The 15,824-nt window shown below is 41.5% G+C and overlaps 1 protein-coding gene across 1 annotated transcript; it reads right to left on the bottom strand.

Annotated features, from left to right (window-relative positions):
* Nucleotides 1-7,176: 7,176 nt before the first annotated feature.
* LOC120288547 (myrosinase-binding protein 1-like) lies at nt 7,177-12,986 on the bottom strand. Its single transcript, XM_039302607.1, has 8 exons — nt 12,514-12,986; nt 12,388-12,416; nt 10,273-10,329; nt 9,771-9,925; nt 8,852-9,304; nt 8,297-8,731; nt 7,709-8,158; nt 7,177-7,488 (listed from the first exon to the last, which is right to left on the bottom strand). The coding sequence occupies exons 1-8, from the start codon at nt 12,984-12,986 to the stop codon at nt 7,177-7,179; spliced, it is 2,364 nt and encodes a 787-aa protein (XP_039158541.1).
* Nucleotides 12,987-15,824: the final 2,838 nt, after the last annotated feature.

Genomic DNA, 15,824 nt, shown 5'->3' on the forward strand with positions numbered 1-15,824 from the left:
ACTTTGGTCCTTATTTGAAATTTTTCCTCATTTTAATGTAAATATTCCCGATCATCCCTCATTACAACAGGGAATTTGAAGTTAAAACATCTCTAGCCATGATAGATCACTCATTTGGACAAGCAAGTGGTACTGTTTCGAAATTGTTCAGCTTGCGACCTCTATGAAACAGGTTCAGTTGAACAACTAACGATGAATTATTCGTGCTTCTTCCAGATTTGGATAAATGTCTTCTCAAACATGTTCATACCCTGAATTCAATGCAAGAATTTCAAAATCAGGCAAAGGTCTTCTATGCTAAAGCAACTTACAATTAAATTAGGCCAGGCACCAAAGCATCTACCAAACTATTTAATCTTTTATATATGTAAGAGCATCTCATCAAATCATCCCCACGTCAAACTGCTTTTTAAATCTTCCACTGTGATTTCAAGAACGTCAGGATGTGAATCATATAAACAAAGAAAAGCAAAACAATAAAGATGAATTCCAGAGACATACTATTTATCAAAATAAAACTTCACCTCCTAACCATTCAAATCATAATAGGCAAACAACAGGGTGCCAAAGAGATTTACAGAGCGAGTAGAGATGAACCCCTATATCATATTTCCATGAATGTACATAAGATATCACATTTGACTATACTCGACCACGTCAAACATGCATTGCAGAGTAAGCAAATAATTCATTCCTTCTATGTCATGAAACTCTAAACTCTATAGAAATAGCATTTGAGATGATGAGCATTACTATATCCTTTCCATCAAAGGGATTTCTACCATATCGGATAAGCCCATCATCGATAAAAATGGAGTTTTACAGTCAAAGAAATGAGTGCGTTCAATTCGGTCCGCTTATTTTCTAGAAAGCAGTTTCATGACGTTCATGCATCTTAAGATCCAGAGCAACTTGAACATACAAATGAAGAAGGCTTCTTCCATCATTATCTGGTGCATCATAATCAGCATGATACCATGCGACAATGTGATTTAACAAGGTCATCTGGCCATGTTGGGCAGCAACATGAACTACCTGCAGCAGAGAGGCTAGCAAATGAAGGATTGTCATTCACAAAAAAAGAAAAAAAGAAAAAAAAGAACGACACTAGAGGAATTAACAAAAGGAATAAAACCTCTCACTGAACCAAATGGAGAAATATAGTCAAACACAATAAATCACGACTTCAGAAGATGAAATTCCATGATCTTTGGCAGAAATAGTTTCATAAAATGGAAATGACCACTATAGCTAGTGCCTGGTTGCATCACACATTGCTGTTTATCAGTACAGCATAAAAGTCACGTATAAAACGCTCAAAATCCCTTTTTAACTGAAGACGAAACCTAGCACACCAATGCTATAATTCCTTTAACTACGGTAAGTGTGACGGCCCGAGCGATGGTCTTCGGACGTGCGCAAGGAATGAGTCCCTCTCTTGTCCCACATCACCCAGGGAGGGAGTCCTAGACTAGCTTATAAGGCTTAGGTCCCTCTAATCTGTGTAACGCGTTTTAAAGCCGTGAGGGAAAAGACCGTGGCTGGGATGGCGGTTCATCCGCGCCAGGGCAGGTGACCCAAAGCGGACAATCTAGTGTGACGGCCCAAGCGATGGTCTTCGGACATGCGCAAGGAAGGAGTCCCTCTCTTGTCCCACATCGCCTAGGGAGGGAGTCCTGGACTAGCTTATAAGGTCCCACATCGCCTAGGGAGGGAGTCCTGGACTAGCTTATAAGGTCTCACATCGCCTAGGGAGGGAGTCCTGGACTAGCTTATAAGGCTTGGTCCCTTTAATTTGTATAGCGCGTTTTAAAGCCGTGAGGGAAAAGACCGTGGCTCGATCGACGGTCTTCGAACGTGTGCAAGGAAAGAGTCACTCTCTTGTCTCACATCACCTAGGTAGGGAGTCCTATGTGTAATGCGTTTTAAAGCCGTGAGGGAAAAGACCATGGCTAGGATGGCAGCGGTTCGTCCGCGCTAGGGCGGGTGACCAAAAACAGACAATATTACACAGTGGGGTCCAGGATGTTACAGTAAGTAAGTAACTGAGAATAACTATATATGAATAGCAAAATGAGAGAACGAATAAGTAGCTGATACCCATTTATCATTTATATTAGATGCCTCCGATGCAATGCAGTCTGCTTCAAGTTGTCCGTCGCATTCACATTACCCCCACTCTTCGATGGCCATTTTAGAAACAATTCATCATCCAACACCGTCACACAAAAAGAACAATAGTAATTAGTATGTTAAGACAGCACCAAGTAGGCAGCAAATGCTTCTAGCGGCAACTTTATGCACCCAAATTCAGGACTATGTTGCAAGAAATGCATAATTGAAGCGCCAAATGGTTCACGCAGGCCAAAAAAAAAGAAAAGAAGAAGAAGCGAGCGACGAAAAGCAAACTCCTCGATGATGAACGGAACGACGTCGGCGAACTTGTTGAGAGCAGCCAAACTGGAGAGCGCAGTACCATTAGCATCGGGAATCGAGAGAGAGAGAGAGAGAGGGGCTCCGGCTTGCTCCACGAACTTGCTCAATTTCTCCAAATTGCCGTACGCAGAGGCAGAGGCACACATTGACGACGGCCTCTTCGTCGGGAGGGTTTTGGGTGTTCGACGCTCCAGATGACGCGGTGACTTTGATCTCCGATGAATGCGATCGCTGCGTAAGGGCGCACATGATAAAATTTCTGTTTCTCGATTTCTTTGTTTCTTTATTGCCTGGAACAAGTTTGGAACAGAAATCCGTTTGGTAACGCAATTTGATTTCTCTATTTATAAAAAAACAGATTTTTATTCCAGAAATAGAGAGATCGAAGAAATCAGAAGTTGAAATTTTTAGCTTCTCAGTTTCTGATATAGAAACATAAATTATTTATGTGGTCCCATTGTTTCTTTTGATGTAGAGCAGGGTATATTATATTCATGGAATACCAACGCATTCAACATCATAAATCTCTTGAAAGTTTATTGAAATGGATTTCTTAAATCAATCATGTTTGGGTTTCATGGCCTTATTTAAAATTTTGGCTACTTGACATGTGGGATACTCTCTTCAAATTCGTCTGATTTTAGGGTCAAGATTAACTAGCATGAAAAGAGTAGGTGATTTTTCTTTACACATTTATCATCTCTATGTTATTGTGGGGGAGCAGAAAGTGCCTCGATACATGCATGTTTGTATTTTTGTTAGATGAAAAGGAATGGACAGAGGAAAATACGTGAACATGTTAAATACTAACACGTTCCGTGCTTCTTTAGTAGGAAATAATTCGAAATGTGCTTTTCTTCTGTCGGACTAGCATGACGAAATCCTGCCAAGTATGGGGAACTATAATGGATGCTTAGATACTTGAAGGAGCAAAAGAGGCTGTAATATCCACCTTACAAAAATGGTTTCCCTCTTCTTTTGCAGTCCTCTATATGACGAAATCATCTCACTGTGTCTTGACCTTGGAGAATTGGATGCTGCAGTAGCCATTGTTGCAGACATGGAGACTGCTGGAATCATGGTGCCTGATCAGACCCTGGACAGGGTCATTTCTGCACGGCAAGGCATTGATAGTGTCACCGATGATGTGCCTGAATAGATCCTTGCATTCAAGGGTTATTAGAGTCTGTATCAGGGTATCAAGGAGTACTCCAGATTACCTGAATGTGGGGCTTGAGATTATCAACAAAGCTGATTGCAAGGACAAAGCCGATTTTTGTCACGATGAAGATGGTTAGATCCCAAGGTATGTTTACATTTGAGGACTTTGCCAGAAAGAAAGGGAACTCGACGTAGTGATGAGACGCATCAGAGATGAAATTTGAATTGTACATACCTTAGTCTTATAGTTGAATGGGGCCATTTTGGTAGTAGATTTATACGTTTATTATTTATTGGATCGAGAGTCGCTTCTTGTACGCCCCGAAAAACGAGCGAGATTCTCGCATTTTCTGCATACATCTTAAATATGTCATCGAGGGGAGCTTTTCCAATAGTAGACGAAAATGCAAGAGGCCTCTCATGCTTGTTTGTCATTGTAGAGATGGTTTTTCAGAAGACTCGACTCGCAAATTTATTCTGTTATACCGCTTGAAGCACCCCTCAGCGCGGCTGTGCCTTGTTTTGATTGGAACTCGCTAAAATCCCGAAGTGACGATCTGGTCTCGTATGACCAAACCGTCCGGAGTCTGTGGAGAAGTAACCTTTCAAAATGACATATCATTGTCTCAGCTTCATGCCGAAGCAATCGCATGTGGAATATTTATTAGTTTTCTATAAAGTTCATATGATTCGATTGACTTGTCATTGAAGCAAAGAGCAAGCAAGATTTGTCTTGCCTTCCATCTCAATTTTCCACTAATTTCGCATGCAAGCCGACTTATTAGGTTCTTTTATTTTTGAAAAAGTCTAGAAAAAAAAAACTTTTTTTTTTTTTTTTTTTTTTGTAAAATGTTTTATGCTATACAACGTTCCTTGCGTATGATGCCAATGTTAAAGAAGTTAATTCTTTTTAGTTTAGAAATAGATTTGCACTGTTGAAACGCCTTGTTGTAATGTATTAGTATTATTTGAACTATTATTTTGTATTTAAGGATTTCTTATGTTGTTATCTAATCAATTTCTATTTCTAGAAATAGATTTTTCATTCTGTTATCAAACGGATTTATGTTCTAGAAATAGAAATTTTGAGTTGTTATCAAACGGGTTTCTTTGCTTAGAAACTTGTCTAAAGAATAGAAATTGAGAAATCAATTTCTGGCCGAAAATTAATTTCTAGAACAGAAATTTTGTCATGCACGCTCTAAGAGGTTGAATGGGGTTCATGCCTCAGAACTATCCCCTCCCTGCTCCCCGCTCAGCTTTGATTTCTGAGAATATATTAGGTAGAAGTGGTTTGACACGCCATCCGTAAATCGCTCCACTCACTGATCGCCACGTGTCCAAGTGGGCCCGCCCTTTCGAATTTCCTCTCTCCTCCGTTGTTGCCCTCTCTCCTGATCTATTTTCTTCTCCTTCCTTGTGCTCCGCACCATTAATGTAGCTGTCCAACTTTGAGAAGAATCCAGTTCCAGCCGCTTCAGGTCTAGCCACGACCGGCAAGTCCATGGCCGCGACTGCCGAGGGCCATGAGAAGCCGCAACGGGCAACTACTGCGAGCTCAAAAATCAAGAAGAAAGATAGAGGAACCGGATATGAGCCCACCACAGCCCCATCCTAGATCCCAGCGTCGAGCCGTAGCCACCTCGCCCACCGGCGACTACCTTCTCTCTGCCTTACAGATTTAGGGTCTCTCCTCCAAGTGACCCTCTGGCTAGGAGGGACCTTCCCAGATTAACGGCCTTCAAAGAAGAGGATGGACTTGGTGAGAGTATCTCTGTAGTTGCAGCGAAGCAAAGACGGTGGTGCTTCAATGGGAAATGACACTGCAGAGAAGCAGAGGCAGAACGACACAGCGGAGGAAGAAGAGTAACGGAGGAAAGAGGGACGACGGAGAAGAAAAGAGACGGAGGAGAGAGAGGGTAGTAGAGAAGAAATCGGAAAAAAGTGGGGCCAGTTGCACACGTGGCGATCAGTGGAACCTATCATATCCCTCTCTCTCTCTCTACTTGTTTTAGAACTTTTTTACTTCATCGAAGAAACGAAGACGACCAGCAGATCTTCGGCAGAAACATGAGAAAAAAAAAAGAAAGACAAAGAAAAAGGAGATGAGCAGATTTTGTGGGATTTCAGAGTTCATTTCCTGAAGGTGCCTAAAGAAAATTACACATTTGGTTCACATATAGCCCGTGCATTCTTATGCCTGCACAACCTTAGAACTTAATCACAATCTTTATGTTAAAATAATTAAATATTAAAGCACGCCATCGTCTAATAATTTCAACTTTTAGAACAGTTAATAGTAGTACCGCAAAATCTTACATTGTATCAGAGTTGAAGGTTTTGAGTTCAAATCTCTTCAGATCCTAATTAAATACATTCATGCTTAGTACTAGGTAAAAAGACCAGATTAAACGTGAAGATGAGTATTGAAATAATTAAATATTAAATCATAATTAAATGCATTCATGCTTAATACTAGATAAAAAGACTAGAGTAAGCGTGAGAGGAAGTGTTGAAATAATCAAATATTAAATCACGCCTTAATTAAATACATCTATGCTTGGTACTAGGTAAAAAGACCAGATTAAGCGTGAAGAGTATTGTAATAATTAAATATTAAATCATAATTAAAAGCATCCACGCTTAATACTAGGTAAAAAAAAAAAACTAGAGTAAGGGCGAGGGGAGTGTTGGAATAATTAAATATTAAAACACGCATTCGTCTAATAACTTAAATTTTTAGAACAGTTGATAATTGTCTCACAAAATCTTACACTTTATTTCAAATTACTATTCACAACTGATTAACTATATATATATATTTAAAATTAATCCTTTTAACAATTTGACTTCGGATTCATGAGCCAATGTGAAAGATGGAGTGCCGATTTAATTCTTGGATCTATCAAAAATTTCCAAGAGTTATGTCGTGGTTGAGAAGTTCCTCATTTTCCTCTTTTTTATGACTAGCTTTCTTGTCCAAGTATAACCTTGGCCGCGCTCTGGACCATCTCATGGTTACTCATCAAATTAGGTACGTTGTGACTAGAAGAATAATAATAACTTCCAAAATTTCGAACAAGAGCGCAAATAAAAGACCAGAGGGAACTTTTTTATTGGAATGTAAATACTGTTGCTCTGAGGGTGTGCCCACAAATCTGAAGTTCACAACTTTTTATAGTGGCTGGACGCACACAACTTAGCACAAAATGTCCGACGACATCAAACGAACGGAGAAAAAAAGTCCACAAGGTTAATAAAAGCACACAAACAAAGTCAATATGATAAATGCATTTGAAAGACAAGCTAGCAATCCGTGGAGAACTCTTCGATGACCCTTGTTGGCATTCTTCGTCTTCATGCTTCAGTAGCTCTTCTTCATTAAATGCTTGCAGCTTTCGTAGAAGAACATAGAAGAACACGAACAACCAAATCTAGAAATCAGCAATCGACGTCATCACGAATTGGGAGTTATTTAATCGTCATCTCAAAAGAGAAATAAAGAAGAAAATTATTGCAAGCACAAGCCAAAGAGAAGGGGAGAAAAATAGCTTGCGGGACGGAGGAGTTTTAATCTTCTTATGGTTCCAAATGCGCTCCAATAAAATTAAGGCATGTTTTCGCCCTGCCGAAAAAGCCAACGATCCTCCTGCCTTGTTCTGATCGTTTCTCTGGTCGTTCCAGGATAGTAAATTTCTTTGACTTTGGCTCTGACATTGGATTTGACGCTGACGCGGACGCGGAATTTGAGTTTAGCTCTCCTCTCTCTGCGTACGACGAGTTGATATTCGTGGTAAATATAGTCAGGTCGTGGATGATAGTGTCCGTATCTTCTATGCACCAATAGCCCGTTATCCCATCTAGGCGCTCCTTGGGATAATCCAGCATGACCTGCAAGAATGGAAAAGCGAGACATGTTGTACTTATGAGGGCAGATGAAGGATCGGACAATAAACAAAGATATAGGATGCCAAAATGAGTGCCTCAGTCTACGATCAAAAGAAACCCGTGCCAAGGAACCACTGTTTGCGGGAACATGTATACGGGAAAGAGACGAAAGAGAAAGAGGAGAGAGAGGGAGAAAGAGAGGGATTGAGATATAGGGACTAACCCAATCGCCTGAAGACGGGTCTCCTCCGCCATGTCGAGAACCTTCAACTAAGGAACCATTATTTTCGTACATAAAAGTGATGGACTCAATTTTTAGCTTTTTTTGGCTAGATCCCATCTTAGTCACACGATATCCTACCACGTTAGAATGATCTTTATCGTCCCAATCAATCTGGCCAGAGCATGAAAACCCGTTAGGTTTATACTCGGAAGATTTCCACTGCGGTATCGGTTCCTCGTGCACTCCTATGGAATTGAGACTCTTGCTACATGTTCCGTAAAAGCCGACGATTCTGCTTTTGTTGGATGGATACCAAAAGTAGTCCCCCTTCTTGGGGCCCACGGTTTTTATTCTCCTATTGCTACAAAATGTGAGTGATCCGATACAACCATCCTCTCGCGTGTAACCAGAGATCGATATCAAGTACTCTTGTGAACAATTCAATTTAACCTGTGCAATCTCAAAAGTATCTCTTAAAATTGGACAAGCAATTTGTCGAGTTTAAAATAATTAAATCACATGACCGGATACATGCCTAAATCATCTCGGCCAATGAGATAAATGTAAAAGGGTAAAAAAAACACTAACCGTTTGTATGTAGCCGGAGAAATCTTCAGTGGAGTCACCGTGAATAGCTGTGTGACCCTCTTTACTACCGTCATCATACACAATCTTAACGTAACGGATACCATCTTTGTTAGCTAGGCAAAATTCCTTCACACCCTTGAATTTCCCGTCGTCCCAAGCAATTACTCCTCCAAATGGCCCGATTGATTTAGCTACGGGAGTATTCGGGATCCGTTCAAAATATTCTCCAATTCCATAAAGAAGATGTTCATCACTCCATCCGTAAGATCCAACAATCCCGTAATCCATTTCAAGAGATGAGAAGTGGGTTCCCGTTCCATCACCAATAGTTATGGCACTTTTTTTGTTTGTTAGAAACGTGAGAGATGTAATGCCATTGTAAGTATAACATCCGGATATTGAAGACAGATACTCATCTGGATCATTTATTGTAAACTGCGATGATACACATAACCGTCAAACTCATTATTTAGTAAGTCTTAGAAAGTCTCCCGCTAACGGATGCGGTGCAAGTTTTCTGAGGATTTTACAAAGCATGTGTGTATAGGGACATACCTCCATGTGCCATTTTTTATCGCTGCCAGGCGGCCACCACCATTTATCATTGTCAAATCGGAACGCGATTGATCGGATGCATCGATTGCCACTTGAATCGCGTAGCGCCCTGATTCCCTTTACAGTGGCATGCCGTTTAGCATCCCATCTCACCCCTCTTGTACCCCCGAATAACCCCGGAGGACAGGACACCTCACGTGTTAGCTCGACACGTGCTCCAATTGATGCGAGACCATCCCCACTTTGGCTCCCGAAAAACTCGACAACTTTCCCGGCGTCTGACGGTAATGGTACGGAAAAGTAGTCCTCTCGCCCGTCATCAATCTGTCCCACTCCCACATCTCGACCTAGGGTTGTTCGAAACCTCAGGGCCTTGAATCGAACACGGCCACCCTCTGCCTCTTGGAAATGTCCATGAAAAGAAATTATGTCCTCTTCTGTATTCAATTTAACCTGCATACAGGCCACAAAAGACATATTCCACGTGAGCGACTCTAAGTTGCATTATTCCATGAGGAAAATAAATGTGTAGATCTCTTTTGAAATACGATTCTGATCTACACAATAAGTCATATATCCTGAGATTAGTGTAAATTACAGTTCCAATCAATTGATTACATTTCATTTTGTAAATCATAAGTTAAGTTGCCTTTTGTTTTATGGCTAGGTTTGTCTTTGTTGAAGTTTAGAATTTTAATGAGGTGAAGTTATTGCTTTTTCAAATTGGTTTCCTAACGATGATATTGATCCTCATGTATCGATGGTACGAGAATTTCATGTCCATTTGTGAAGCGATTGTTAAGAATCTCAAGGTTCACGATTCTGTAATCGACTAGTGTTATGATTAAGTTAGAGAAAATGAATTTATGACATTCAAGTAGAAACGGAAAAGGAGAAAAGAAAAGAGTCCAGATACAACCTTGTAGTGATCCTTCCCGTCATTTTTACCCTCTTGCTCGTTGGCGGTGGTGCCGAAAGTAACGGTCTGAATGAATTCCGTGTAGAGAATTTGAATCCCTTTTATTTCATCAGAATGCCAAGGCTTTTTACTGCTGCCTCCAAAAGGCCCAAAACCTTGAAGGAATATAAAAACCGAATCTCATCGACAAGGTGCTTGACTATTGTTTTAATGAGCTCCGAGTCAATGCTGAGATAAAGAGTTAGTACGAAAAATTTATGAGCAATATGTACGACAAAATGATTATAAACAGACATGTTACACCCCAAGAGTTAACATACGAAAAACATTTTACGCAAATTTCTACATGGGTATATGAAATATGAATAGAAAGAAGATCGAGCTTGACTAAATCACCATAGGCACTGGCATGTGTAACAAAGAAGTGGTGATTAACTAAGCTCTACTTTTTGTTTTAAAAAAAAAAAAAAAAACTAAGCTCTACTTTCAATAGTAAACTCACCTTGCGGCAAAGGAGGGTGCGCCGTACCATACATATCGAGAAACAACACATTCCTCACTGAGGCCGTAAAAACAGCAAATATTAAGTAAAAATGGGTGCATCATCGACGCTTTTCCCAATTTCTACTAATGTTATCATGTATTTAAGTATGAGACGACAAAGATTGGGCCACAAAAGGCAAGAAAGCTCAAAAGGAACTCGTAGCAGAAGATAAATAGTTTACCCTATTATACACTTTTTGGATTGAACTATAATTCAAACTTAGGGGTAAGTATACTATCAGTGCTAAAAATTGTGTATGACGCTCACTTTGGTGCCAAAAGTTTATTTTAGATAACTTAAGTGCCAACAAATTTGAAAAACGATCATTTCAGTGTCAACGCCGATCAATTCGGCTGGAAATCCGACATGGCACTTTTTTATTAATTTTTGAAGCTGATGTGGCTCGTCGGGGACTTGAGTCAGCATCCAAATAAGAAAACGACGCCGTTTGGCGTGTTTCCCCCCAACTTGGAATCCTAAATCCCAGATTGAGAGAGAGAGAGAGAGAGAGAGAGAGAGAGAGAGAGAGAGAGAGAGAGAGAGAGAGGAGGAGGCATGTCGTCTTCTTCATTGAAAAACAACACCGCAGCGAACGGCACCAGCAGCAGCACCAGCAGCGCACCAGTAGCAGCACCAGCAATAGCACCAGCAGCGACACCTTTGACCCCTCTTCTTCCTCCTCCTCCTCCGCCCTCGCCTCCTATTCTTCCTGCCACTTTTTGCTTGAGCAACAATCTTAGTCTCTCCTCGTTCACCTGGTCGAATAGCTACAATGGTGGCCGAGCAACGGTGGCCGAGCGATGGCGGGTGAACAATGGTGGACGAGCGGCGAAGAAGAAACCCCAACCCTAATTCCAACCACATATGAGCTATACGGCGTCGTTTTTGCAAGGATGTCCACGTATAACGGCAAAACGATGTCATTTCTTGAGGAGGACGGAAAATGACATCGTTTAAAAGTCGGGTAACTTCTTTTTTTTTAAAGTATAAAAGCCACATAATTAATTTGGCCAGAATCTCTCGCCGGTGGCACCAAAGTTATCGTTTTTCTCGATTTGCCACTTAAGTGATCCGATGGAAACTTTTTGAACCAAAGTGAGTGCCGTACATAACTTTTGACACTGATATTGTACTTATCCCTCAAACCTAGTATCTATCTTGTTTGCATTTCTCTCACTTTATAGTTTTCATTTTCATTCCACAATTTTTTAGAGTGCTTGCAACGAACTTGGGGAATATTTAATACGGCCATTTTGCTTTGGCTTTCATATATATATATATATATAAGTATCTTCACATTGCAACTTGGTGTCAACTTGCACCTTAAGTTTTGCAAACCCACAATTAGCATCGTAATTGCATCTAGCATCTCGTCTTATCAATGAACTTCTCGTTTTCCTTCCAATTTTGCACATTTCACCATTTCAAATTCACTCACATTGATAATTCACTTGCCCAGATCCCTAACCCCACCCATCCACAGCTCAACCCCTCCCCTTCCGTCTTCATTGATGCATGCCGCGCTGTCGCCACCCACCACCAACCACTACCGCCCCAGCTGAGTCACGACCGTTGAGTTCGACTAAGTTTGAGTTGACTCAAACCTTAGTCCACCTCAACGCTGGCCATGGCCGAGAAGAGGGAGACAGAGAGCATCTTCAGAGAGAGACAGCTGTTGGGGGGTGTGGCTCAGTAGGGGTCGGTGGCGACGGATGTCTGTCGGAGTCGGTGGTAGGAGACCACCGTGGAGAGAGAGCAAGGGTGAGAGAAAGCTAGACCAACGGTGAGAGAGGAAGAGGAAAAGAGGGGAATGGTTCAAGGTATGGATGAGTTAGAGGTAGACTGGTCTTTTGAATATGAGGATTAGGAAGTGCAAATTGTAGGTTTTCTAAACTCAGGATTAGAATTGCTATTAGAATGAAAAGTTGAGATGGTTTTTTATATTATTCGTATTTTATATCTGAAATCTTGAAATTAACACATAAAATCACATCATGTTTTTCATAATTTTTGAAAAATGGCAACGAGAAATTCAGGAAAGTTGAAAGAGTTGTTCCGTTCCCTTAAGAAAACCAATTCTGCCGATCACACAAAAATTCCATCTATAAAGCAGACACACCAAAGGAATAACAGCAAAACGGAAAAACCATAGATTGCGACACTAGGCTTCGACAAGGAGTAAGAATCACAGGTACGTACCCATTGGCGTCTTTCTGCAAATCGTAACCCGGAATCTTCTCAACCTCTGCTAGGGCACGCCCCCATTCTTCCTTCTTCCCATCTTTCTCGTTCTTAGGGAAGCTGCGGAGAGCTTTCTTGAATTCGTCTTTTGCCCCAGACTCCATAACCTTGGCTGGGACTATGCCATGAAAGATGGGAATAACCACGAGTCTGGGGTACTTGGAATTCCCTCTGCGAAGGAGGATATTGACCAGTTCTGTCAGGCGCTGGCCGGAGTTGGCATAGTTCTCGGAGAACACGACGAGGGCGAACCTTGCCTGCCAGATTGCGTTGATGGGGTCACCGGCCCTTTTGTGGGAGTCTCTGAAGCCAATCCCCGCCTGCTCCAGCTTTGCGAAGAGGATCGATGTGAAACTCTCCACGTTACTGTCAGTGACCTCGTAACTCACGAATACGTCGGGTGTCCATCGACGAGAATGATCAGAAGGCATGGCTTTTGTCTTGTTGATGCGTGGTATAGAAACTTTGATTGAGAGGCCGTATGTGTATTTGGTTTGAAAGACATTAAGAGGAAAACCATGCCTTTTTATACTTGAACACGCATGTCTCATTGTACAATAATTTAACAGGTGAAAAAAAAATGAATTGGTGGGATGCAACTCTTTCACCAAAAATGTCAGTTAACTTAATCAGAGACTTGTCCGTGATTGGTTTTAGGATCAAACTTGGATTTACTTGACAAATTTTGTCGGTTCTCACTGACAGTTGAAAACGAAAACGGATTGAATGGCAGGGGCAGAAATCTCTCTCTCCGAAGATTCTACGTTCAACTTCGTAGCATGCAGAACCTAATATAAAATATTTGCACGCAAATCGAGAAACCATACTCACATTAAGCAGAAAACGTGATTGAAATTGAAATATAGAGATAATTAATGATAATATAATATGAATACAAAAAGTCATGCTAATAAGTTACACTTTTTTCCTAAAATCACGGAAAAATTTGTCTAGATCCGGATTCATCGGACTTCATTTATATCAATGGTTGATCATGTGAATATTTTATTTAGGTCCATGTGAGGCCCAACAGTTGGTCCAGCTCCCCAACCATTTGCCAATAAGGATTTACAATCTTGTAGATCAAAAATAATCATATTTGCGCTTATTCACACTCAAAAAAATTTTCATGCGCAATTCTTAACATAACGTAGGCAACTCTAAGCATAAAACTCGATATAAAAAAAATGAAAAAGAAAAAAGACCAAATAACAGGTGTTGATAAGGGGGCGTTCAAGAATAAAAATGGAATTAGCAACATGAGGGTATCACAAACAAAACCGAGGGGTGCTCTGCGTAAGACATCTACTTCTCCAAAATTAGGGGGCAATACGGCAGAGAATGTCAAGTGATGTGACGATGACCAATTACATATACTAGCATGTTCTAAGAATGGTAAAGGATGTACACTAGAAATCTCATGTGCCCGCAAAGGAAAAAGTGCCAAAAAAGTCCTAAACCTTTTTTTAGTGCCAATTTAGTCCTAAACATTTTTACATTGTGTCAATTCAATCATTTCCGACCAATTTTGGCCGAATTTTCCTGACTAGACGCCAACCGACCGATGTGGCCCGATCGCCGACGTGGACACCTTTTAATAATATTTTAATTTTTGAATTTTTTCTTTTTCTTTTTCTTTTTTTCTTTTTTTTTTTTTTTTTTTCTTCACCTCTTCTTCCTCCAGCCGGTCGCCGGACCTCGGCGACCAGCCAGAGGTGACGGCCGGCGAGGGCAAGGCCGCCCTCGCCGGCCACCTCGTGGGCAAGGGTCGAGCCTCGCGCTGGGTGGCGAGGCTTGCCCTCTCCGGATCTGGGTGAGCCCTGACCGGGCGGTAGGCGGGACGGCGGACCCGACGTCAAGGAGGAACAACGGTAGCTTGCGTCAAGCTCGGGGCGTAAGAACAGGTAGATCTGCACGGGGTAATGGCAGCAACGAGCTCAACACGGCAGCGCTCGCGCGGTTGGTCGATGGGAAGGCAACAAATGAGGTCGCAGCAACAACAAGCGGCGTCGCGCGGCAGAGGCCTCACGCGGTTGGGGTCTCCCTCTCTCTTCGGATCTGCCCTCCCCCAGGGCTTTTTTCTCTCTCACAGTTCGGATCTCGCTCTTGGGCCTCCCACCTCGCTAGATCCGGTGAGGGTCAAGCCTTGCCCATGGCCAGTGAGGCTCGACCTTGCTAGATTCGGCGACGGTGAGCCTCGCTCATGGCCAGCGAGGCTTGACCCTTGCTCGTGAGGTGGCCAGCGAGGGTGGCCTCGCCCTCGCCAGCCGTCGCCTCTAGCCGGTCACCGAGGTCCGGCGACCGGTTGGAGGAAGAAGAGGAGAAGAAAAAAAAAAGAAAAAAAGAAAAAGAAAAAGTTCAGAAATATTGAAATATTTTTAAATGTGTCCACATTAGCGCCAATCAAGTCACGTCAGCCGTCGACGTCCAATAAGCAAAATCCGGCTAAAATTGGCCGGAAAAGACTGAATTGGCACAACTTAAAAAGGTTTAGGACTAAATCGGCATAAAGACAAAATGTTTAGGACTTTTTTGACACTTTCTCCGCCTGCAAAATATACACGGCATCCAGGCACGCCTGTTCAGCTCTCAATAATAGTGTCTATATGTCTAGTGATTGGAGAAGGGTTCCAGACCTTCCATGAAATCCAACTATCTTTCCACCGGTTGAAGGAAATGAAAATTACTTCCCTATCTCCATACCGAGTGGTCCATGAGTTTTTTTGTTACTCTGAAATGTGGGGAAGCTAATAAAAACTGATCCAAAATCATCCCTTAATTTTAATCTGCAAAATAAATAAATAAATAAATTGGAAGCATTTTAATCACAAGCTCTTCCCTCTACAAACAGAACTCCCTTGGGTAACCGAGTTAGACTAATAAGGCATAAGATTGCGACAGAACATTTCAGTGCACAAAGCGGTCCAATACTGTGTAAGAGTCTTTAACATTGAGACACTTTTTTTTTGTACAAGTTAACTCTAAGTTGCGACATTGCAAAATAGTTTGATATTAAACCATATGCAGTCAATTAACATCTGCGAAACATTAAAAATGACAGTACCGCGGAGAAGACCAGGATGGCAAAACTCAAATTTGAAGGAATTATAATGTAGCGGCAGAAAAGGAAACAAAATCCTCAATCAACATAAAATCCAAAATCCTTCCCAATAAATCTGTCAATTTTAACTTTTCTTTCTACTATCCCATTAATTCACTTCAACTTAGCCAAGCATGCTTCTAGTACTAATTATTGCAAAAAAAAAAGA

This window comes from Eucalyptus grandis, chromosome 9, assembly GCF_016545825.1.
Source record: "Eucalyptus grandis isolate ANBG69807.140 chromosome 9, ASM1654582v1, whole genome shotgun sequence".
In the NCBI taxonomy this organism is placed as follows: Eukaryota; Viridiplantae; Streptophyta; class Magnoliopsida; order Myrtales; family Myrtaceae; genus Eucalyptus; species Eucalyptus grandis.

Excerpts from the sequence above, each read along its gene's own strand:
- LOC120288547 (XM_039302607.1), bottom strand. The coding sequence starts at position 12,986 with ATGCCTTCTGATCATTCTCGTCGATGGACACCCGACGTATTCGTGAGT. Across the intron at positions 8,732-8,851 it reads ATAAAAAATGGCACATGGAG|TTTACAATAAATGATCCAGA; the intron begins GTATGTCCCTAT and ends GTATCATCGCAG. Across the intron at positions 8,159-8,296 it reads TCTCCGGCTACATACAAACG|GTTAAATTGAATTGTTCACA; the intron begins GTTAGTGTTTTT and ends GAGATTGCACAG.